Raw genomic sequence first — 9415 nt, forward strand, 5'->3', positions numbered from 1 at the left:
TTCACGTAGTATCTTTGTCCTTTGAGTGAGTGTGATTGTGTTTGTCCCTCTGGAGCTTGTAGTATGTTCATGTTTTCCAGCATAACTTGTCAGCTTATGTGAAAACATGACTTAATTTAAATAAAAGTAGACTGTTCTGCCTTTGCTTTCTTATTTTGTTGCCCATGCAAGTTCAGGGCGAATGCCAAAAATGCATGTTTACACAATCACGGTCGACAATGGTCAGGAATTTGATGCTGTTTGGATGAGATTTGAGCAGTGCAGAAGCATGTCAGTTGTTGAATCAGAGCTTATTGGTTATGCACATCTACTAGGGCTGTGCTAATCCAATCATGTTTCATGATATTGCATGATACTTCAGGGTTCCTATAAGAAGCAGGTCACGCAAAAACTTAAGATCTGAAATCTGCGTTTCTCACTGCGTTCAGAGCTGCTTTTTGTAAGATGCAGAACTAGACAAAAGTGAAGTGACCAGCATGAGAGACTAAAGAATCAGAAGGAAAAAAATTGACTAGTGTGATGCCAGCTTATAAAGCACTGTCTGTTTATTTCTCTCTTTCTTAGTTTGCTCCAGAGAAGCTTAAAATGGTATGGGCCGTACTTGCCGTATACATGTATATCCCACTTCCTCTGTCTTTATTGGATTTTTTTCTGCTTCTGAGGATTTTCACATATGACCACCTCTACATCTTCTCTAAAACGACAGATTTTCTATCATTCACTATTGTAGAGGTGGCCATTGTCAGTAAAAGGCACAGAAGCCTCTGGGCTTATTAACAGTACACTCTATATCATGGCTCTTAAACCGTGACAAGCTATTCCAGGGTGAGACACTGCAAACACAAAGGCATATAAACACATAATCTATGCAATGATGCTTAAGCCAGGCTGTTACGGTGTACTATATTGGACGTTTTAAAGTTGGTTTAAATGCACTGAGGGTTGCTCAAAGGAATATTCCTGGTTAAATTAAATCTATACCCTATTGATGACATCTCTCCCTCGGGTTTGTAAAAACAATTGAAAACAGCAATACACTTTTGGAGGTCTATGGGGCAAGTCTACAGCACTGTGAATAAAAGCTAAAAATATGAAACTGTCGCGCTTTTTTGATAGTGTAGCCATTACATTTCATCATTCAACTAACATTAGGCTAGTGCTGCTATTAAACCCGTCTGCTCTAAGTAAAGTCCAGCTTTAAAATATAAGTCTAGCACAGGCGCTCGACACATGCACAACAGAAAGTTTCATCCTTGTCCATTGTCTGTGCTCTTTGACTGTAACTTCTATCTCCAAAGGTTATGACCGTACTTGTTAAAACTAAAGTTGCTGTTGTTGTATTCTGTCTCATCTGTTTCTTTTTTGACCGTGAAACAGCAAGAAATTCAAAAAATTCAATATACATGTATGTGCAGGTTAGAAAAATCTAGCTTTGCACATACGTATGTATGTATACTGATGATACAATTTACGTCACGCACTGTACGCATATAGTGTATGCGTAAAAAGCCCAAACTTTCAAGTGCACACGTGTCGAGCATCAAAGGAAGTAATCAATATGAAATGTTTTACTAAATATTAGGGCTGTCAATTTAACACTTTAATTGAATTAATTAGTTCTGGTTAAAAAATAGCGCGTTCAAATGAACACATTTAACACATCCGCCCCGCCCTAGACCTATTTCATCCAGTTGATGGTGGCAAACATGATGCAGGGCGTCATGGTGCACGTTTTTAGTGAATAAATCGGGTGAACCAATGTTTCAATGGCCCATTCATAAAGAAAGCCACTTGCTTAATTCCTGAATGAATCAGCCGTTTGAATGAATCAATGACTTACTCATTTAAAGTTTTACTGCCACCTACTGGCAGTTTTAGTTTCTTACTTAGAGTATCATTTCATTAAAAAAAAACATTTCAGTTACCATTTTAATAAAAAGCCCATCAAAGGTATAATTCACACGAAAATGAAAATTCTGTCGTCATTTACTCACCCTCGTGGCCGTTGAAGCCTAAACGTTTGTCTAATAAATTGTTTAATCAAATAAAATAATTTTTCTAAAGCTACTTTTTGTAATGTCTATTTGATATTGTGCTATTTAACACAATTATGACTTTAAATTATCTTATGGGGGTAATGTCTCAGCCAAATTTGACATACGATTAATTCGATTAAATAATCGCCACATTGTGTGATTATTTCGTTTAAAAAAATGTAATCGCTTGACAGCCCTACTAAAAATATTTCATGTAACTGTGTTAACATAAATATTAGCTTCACAACTCTGCCTTTAAACCCCTCTGGTCACTATTCCTTTACAGAATAGTCGACAGCATGTCACAAATTCTGTTCAAAAAGCTAGTTTTATTTAACCCAGAACATTCTTTTGAGTAAAACTACTTATCACCCATTTAAGCATGTCTTACTTGTCATAAATGAGAAATGTGTTGCCAAAATCTCGTTTAAGCATACAGCCTGTAGTGTTTAAGTGGAACAATTGTAACAGGTGGTGTAATTACCCTTGTGACGAATTGCTACATTACATCTTTTGCTTCTGCAAATCTGAACTCTTACTGTTGGCTCTCTGGTTGACGTCTTTCACGGCTTATCTTGTGGTGTTGGTGGGGTTGTGTGTTGGTGTGAATCTCTGTGAGTGACACTATCTCCCCCGACCCATCTCTCCTCAGCCTGTGGACACGGAGGGCTTCACCCATCTTCCTCCTGAGCAGCGCAGGAAACGCTTGCAGCAGAAGATCGATGACATCAGCAAGGAGCTGCAGAAGGAAATGGATCAGAGGTGAGTCGCCTCTCCGACAACCATCTCCATGGCAACCGGCCACAGCTGAATCCTCAGGGTTACCGGGGTCTGGGCTTTGTTTACTGAGCTCTTCAGGTCTCTGAGGAATCAGTGGTGTTGAGTGCCACGAGTAACCGTATCTGTTTGTTCTTTGTCTTTTGTCTTTTACGATCAATCTCTCTCTATCTTAAATAAATACATTTATATCTCTCTGCAGTGAGGCTCTGGGTAAAATGAAAGATGTATATGAGAAAAACCCTCAGATGGGAGATCCTGCCAGTTTGGCACCTCAGATCACTCAGACGGCACAAAACATGGAAAGACTGCGAGGAGATCTCAACAAATATGAGGTTTCAGTTTTAACGCTGTCTGTAAATCTTTATCCGCTTCATAAAGACTTTCTCAGCTCACTCACTTCTTGGTTTGTTGTAGTCCTGGCTTGCAGAAGCAGGGGGCCGGGGAGACTCGATACGATACTCCACTCACTCTCTGAACAATAACGGTGCTCACAACCCCAGCAGGTCAGTTTTACTTCAACAATTTTTATTTCTAATTATGGTGTGTATTCGGATTCAAGGGGTCATCGGATGCAAAATTCACTTTTATATGGTGTTTGCATATAAATGTGTCTTTGTGTGTAAATGTGTCAAAAAGCCTAAACATTCTCAATAATCAAGCCGTTTGGATTTTCTGAGCAATATGATGTCATATTGCTCATGCTCCGCCCACGACCACTGACAGACTGTTCCGTATTAGCATATTTCCGCCCTCAGCCATTTGTATACTGTCCACCAAGGCATCACTTTACTTGTCTTGTGTCGACACGCCCCATGGAAGAGAGGGGTGGGGTGAGCAGTTGCTCATTATCATTTAAAGAGACATGCACCAAACGGGTCGCTGTGAACAGAGCTGTTTTTGAGGAGGTAAAAGGATGTTGTTTTACACAACCATTGAGTAATTTTAACCAAAGTATGTTACAAACTTTACATGAAGACCCTAAAGAATCATACCAACTTGTGGAAAATGGGCATCCGATGTTTTTTCTGCTCAACACAAAAGAATTGTGAAAGAATTTTGAAGAATGTTGGTAATCAAACAGTTGATGGACCCCATCAACTACCATAGTATTTTTTTTCCTACTATGGAAGTCAAAGGGGTCCATCAACTGTCTGGTTACAGACATTCTTTAAATTATCTTCTTTTGTGTTCAACAGAAGAAACAAACCCATACAGGTTTGGAACAACTTGAGGGTGAATAAGTGATGATAGTGTTTTCATTTTTGGGTGAAGTATCACTTTAATCCTTCTGAAAAAGTTTTTTTTCTCCTGCTTCACAGCTATTGGACGTCTACAACCAAAATGCTCTTGAAATTAATGTAGTCAAACTTCACTAATTCTGGGTCACTGAGAACGAAAACAATGCTTAAAATTGTTGATTGGCTCTAGTTTTCAAGATATGCTATTGGGTTAGGATACACGACCTTGACTTGGGAATGGCGGAGGATAAGTGAGTAATAAAGAGAAGGGATCTCAGTTTAAACCAGAAATGGCTAAAATACATCTTTGACTGGATCTATGAATATGACTGGGTTTGGACAGTACTTGCTTTATAGGCAAAACAATGAATGATACCATCTGAAGCTGGTATTGCGTCACATGATATGAATTGCATCATGTTGGATGTGTCTGAAATCGCCCCCTAAACCCTCATTCACTATTCCCTACATTAGTCCACTAATATAGTTTACTTGAAGGAGTGAATGAAAATGAGTGAGTCAATTTGGACTCTGTCATGGAAACAACTATGTATAAACCTAAATTAAACAATTAAGTAATCAATTAAAAATGTATTTACACCTGTGTGATATTACGCTGTAGCCACATTGGACCAGCGTTTTGGAAAATGGATGATTTATCTGCAGGCGCCGCCATCTGGTCAGAAGATGTAATTCATTCGGCGCACGACTCTCACAGTGCATTATGGGTATTCTCTAGCCGTTGAGCGTACATCAGTTGTGTACTCGTTATTGTGGTGTTTTATGGGATTGAATGAGTGCACTAGATAACATCCACTATGGTTTAGGACACCAATACAAATGGCTTTCCTCTCAAATAGTGCCCTATTTAAGGGTATAGGTGGCGATTTCAGACGCAGCTGTTATTAGTCATGGATGATGAAATCATAACGATCACGCTGCTGAACAAATTGCCCCATGTCAGTTCTAGGAATCATACAGCAGGGGTGCAAAACTCAATTCCTGGAGGTCCACAGCCCTACAGAGTTTAGTTTCAATACGTAATTCTGTAGTTTTCAAGTAAGCCTGAAGGACTAGATGAGCTGGGTCAGGTGTGTTTTATTAGAATTGAAGCTAAACTCTGCGGGGCTGTGGCCCTCCAGGAACTAAGTTTTGCACCCCTGTCATACAGTTTTCTTAATTGTCAGTGTTTGATTTTGCAAAGGTGCACATTTCTGTTTAGCCAAAGTGAGCAGAGATGTCTCGTACTTGTGTGAACAGGGCAGATAACTTAAACGGAGCCCATCAATGCTGGCAGACTATTGCTGGACAGTGACAAAGCGATGCTCCATTTAATGAATACAAGAGACAAGCCAAGAAGACCAGAGTAGACACTGATTAGGACTAATCTATGCACTTTTTTTTTTTTACATTTTGTTTCATAAGAAAATTTGATTTATATAACCCTTTGGTGATTTTTAAAGGGTTGCATAAACAGGACAGGTGACGGGTACTATCTACACAATACACAGAGATGTAAAAAAACAGTAGCCAGTTGTTTTAATTGTCATATTTGAATTCAGCACATCAAAATACATAATAAATAGCACATTTTTATCTCTGAAGCAGACGATTTGTAAAAACGCAGAACGCAGACCAGTGTTATCAGCATGTTTCCTATAAACTTAAGAAATGCATGTTGTTTTCCTTCTACTCTCTTGTGTAAATACCATTATATATTTAATCAACTCATCATTTGTGTCCTTGACAACAGCACACAAGAGCGCAATGAATAGCAAAATGTTGGACGTGATTTCACTGTGTTAATTTAAAAAAAAGAAAAATTCCCTAAATAATAAAGATATAACACAATTGGAAGAGACAAGCTTTAGAAGTCAATTGTATAGTGGACCTTGTATCCAGTCTGCAATAATTTTTATATTTTGGTATTATTATGGAATTTTATGCATCAGGGGCATGATTAATAGATTTTTTTCTATATTACATAAAAAACATCACAATTAAATTGAAAGTCCGAAATGTTAGTAATTTTTTTTCTTTAGTTTCTTTCTCGCTCTCTCTTGTTGTTATTATTATTATTATTATTATTACTTTGTGATGTTGACTACACCCCAGTCATCTGGGCACTGGGAAAGAAATTATGTGTTTTGACAGTAATAGTATGTTTTCATAGTAGAGCAAGCTCTTCTCAAATGATTAAGGAACATTTTATTCCTCATAATTTGTCCTCTTAAATGTTTGTAATAAGTCATCGAGTTCTCGTAACTTCACTTCTCTTGTTTTACTCAAATTACTTAGTAATGTGGATACACAGAGATAAAAATAAACACAGAATGCAAATAAACAGGAATATATCAGCAGTCTTATTCAGATTTTTTTTTAGAAACCGTACATTTATTTGAATCTGGTCAAGGCGATTACATTGTGTCTACATAATCAGAATTGTCCTGTGCTCTTTTTTTAGTCCTGGAGCTCTCTCAGATGACGCGGACCCCTCCCATGCCATATACACCGAGTTTGATGACGACTTTGAGGAAGAGGAACTCGCCGCACCTATTGGTCAATGCACAGCGCTCTACAATTTCCCAGGTACGATTTAATGCCTTCGCACAAGCATTGGCGAATATCATATCCACCACTTTTCCTCTGACACTCGCCTCCACCATCATCCATCTGTCAACAGGCTCCAGCGAAGGAACCATATCCATGCAGGAAGGAGAGGTGCTGTCTGTAGTGGAGGAGGATAAGGGCGATGGGTGGACGCGGGTGCGCCGGAGCAACGGGGACGAGGGCTACATCCCAACTTCTTATGCTACCATCACGCTTAACAAATGACCTCGTCCCCTTTCCACCCGCTGCAGCAGAGATGCACTATAACAAACACTATGAGTAGCTTCAGATTAACACTCATTATGTCCCAACACGGCTTGCTGCTCCGGGGTGGGGGGATCACCGCACAATGGGCTAATACACTCCTCCTCTAAGGATGAATGAGTATCTCAGGGTGTGTATTATGTGAGTGAAAGAGGTAGAGAAGGTTGGAATAATTTTTCTCCTTGTTTTGCATGGAAACAATGCAGGAGGGTGCCATGTACTCGCAGCTATTGCTCAACAGACACATCAGTTCCTGTGGTGACTCTGTCTGACGGTGACTTTTAAAAGCAGTCTATCAGCAGAGCTGAGATATTTTGTCTGGCCATGATCCACTCAACTTGTCCTCCACGAAGATCTTCCATCTGCACCTTGATGATGTGATTTGGCACCTGGAGCGAAAAGCGTAACTATCTCTGCAGGCAGAAGTCCAGCTCAAATGCAACGTTTTTAACTTGAAGTATTTGCTTTAAAGATACGAGTAGCCAAACATGATATTTTACAGCAGCGAGTGTTGCAAATGCTTCAGTTAGTGTGCAAGTAACACAAATGCCACATCTACGAGTCGATAAGACCTAACATTTCTGTGTATAGAAAATACTGAGCGCCCAAGTAATATTAAGTAGCTCCTTTTTTTCCATTGATGTACTCCGCAGCAGTACAAAATTATGACAATCAAAAGTCTCATAATCTGCAGAGAAAAGCCACCGTTCTCAAATCTACAGATACGTAGTACAATAAATAGTTTGTTGCAATAAAAGAATATAATTTATTGAGTATATAAATAAGTGTTTGTATATTAAATAAACAATAAATCACATTTATATAAGAGGTAACTGCACACATTTGCTATTTCAGATAGATCAACAATGCACAGTGTACTAGCAACTAAGAAAAACTATTCTAGGCAACAAAAGCAAATTTAGGATTTTCATATATATTTATATATATGAAATAATATATTTTAGGCATCACAACACCACTATTGTCTTATTAGTTTTTTTTATTCTTGATGAATAAAGATTGTATTGTTAAGAATAGAGTTCTAAATTCAAGGGTATAATTCAAAATATATGTTTTGTTTGTCTTTGATTGAATCTAAGGCAGAACTGTTAGTGTTTGTCTAAGTCAAGGTGCCTTCAACTTTGTGTGTGTACCATACTCGAAATACACTTATTTTATTGTCTTTATAAATGTCAAGCACATTTCCAAATTTACATGATGTTTTGTCTTGTTTTTGGGTGAAATTCTCAATTGTAAGGGATTTTTAAGCGAGCCATGTAGCTTTTGAGACGAGTTCTTGATTTTAGCTGCAATTAGTAAAAATTGATTTCACATATTGAGGTCACATGATCATAATACGATTGTTTTTCATAGATTACAAGTGCCGCCTGCTGGTAATAGGAGGTTGCAGCTTGTTAAAGGGATAGTTCACCCAAAGTGAACATTTTGTCATCATTTAGGCCTACTCACCCTCAAGTTGTTCCAAACCTGTATGAGTTTATTTCTTCTGCTGAACATAAAAAAATATATATATATTTTTTCAAGAATTTTGAAGAACATGGGGTAAACCCATAGGGTAAACCCCATTGACTTCCATATTATGGAAAAAAACTACTATGGAAGTCAATGGGGTCCATCAACTATTTGGTTATCGACATTCTTCAAAATATCTTCTTTTGTGTTCAACAGAAGAAAGAAATCCATACAGGGGTGCGTTTCCCGAAAGCATCGTTAGCCAACTATGGTCGCAAGTTCCCTCGTTACCAATAGAGTTCAATGGACATTGCGATGAACTTGCGACCATAGTTGGCCAACGATGCTTTTGGGAAACGCACCCCAGGTTTGGAACAACATGAGGGTGAGAAAATGATAGTGACAACTCTTTGAGCTGGCATGGGTAATTTCTGAAATCAAATTAAATGATCTGAGTGCTTATGATCACATTAATAATCCAATGACTGGGATAAGAGAGCCTAAAGATACCGTGGCGTAAATCATTACAAAAACACAAATACTAAATCTAAATCTCTAAAAAACAAAACAAAAAACCTTTAGACAAGTTTTACATTTTCTATTTAAAACAGAGCAACAACTGCTCAGTTTTTAGTCGTAAAACATGGAGGAAATCATCTTCGAGCCATAAGTTCTTTTTGGAAATGTATTTTATTATAATAAAATGTCTCCTCAATATTTATTTTACAAATAAATCAAGTCGTAAAACGGGTAATAAAGCCTATACGCACAATTGTGGCAACCGTAAACAACAAAGTTATGTTTTTTCGGCTAGGTGTATTCTGATCATTACTACAATTGATAAATGTAGCTATTTATTGATCATTGGCCTGTATTATTAAACGTTATTATTTCAAAAAAAGCCATTTCACGTCGTGCAAAATAATAAATCTTGAACGGTGGTAAAATAATCACGACCTCTCGTGGTTAATTGTTTTATTGAAGGTTTCCAACAGGTGGCAGTGTTGCACAACA

The 9415-nt window shown here is 37.9% G+C and overlaps 1 protein-coding gene across 2 annotated transcripts in view; it reads left to right on the plus strand.

Annotated features, from left to right (window-relative positions):
• trip10a (thyroid hormone receptor interactor 10a) overlaps positions 1-8142 on the plus strand; it is a 31781-nt gene extending 23639 nt beyond the window's left edge. For both annotated transcript variants that reach the window (XM_084135962.1, XM_084135963.1), the window contains 5 exons: positions 2689-2798; positions 3016-3148; positions 3231-3319; positions 6519-6643; positions 6738-8142. In XM_084135962.1, the coding sequence (XP_083992088.1) occupies positions 2689-2798; positions 3016-3148; positions 3231-3319; positions 6519-6643; positions 6738-6889 (609 nt within the window). In that variant the 3' untranslated portion in view covers positions 6890-8142. The remainder of the gene's footprint in view (positions 1-2688; positions 2799-3015; positions 3149-3230; positions 3320-6518; positions 6644-6737) is intronic.
• The last annotated feature ends 1273 nt before the right edge of the window (positions 8143-9415 follow it).

Source organism: Abramis brama (assembly GCF_963993115.1).
Source record: "Abramis brama genome assembly, chromosome: 1".
Classification (NCBI taxonomy): Eukaryota; Metazoa; Chordata; class Actinopteri; order Cypriniformes; family Leuciscidae; genus Abramis; species Abramis brama.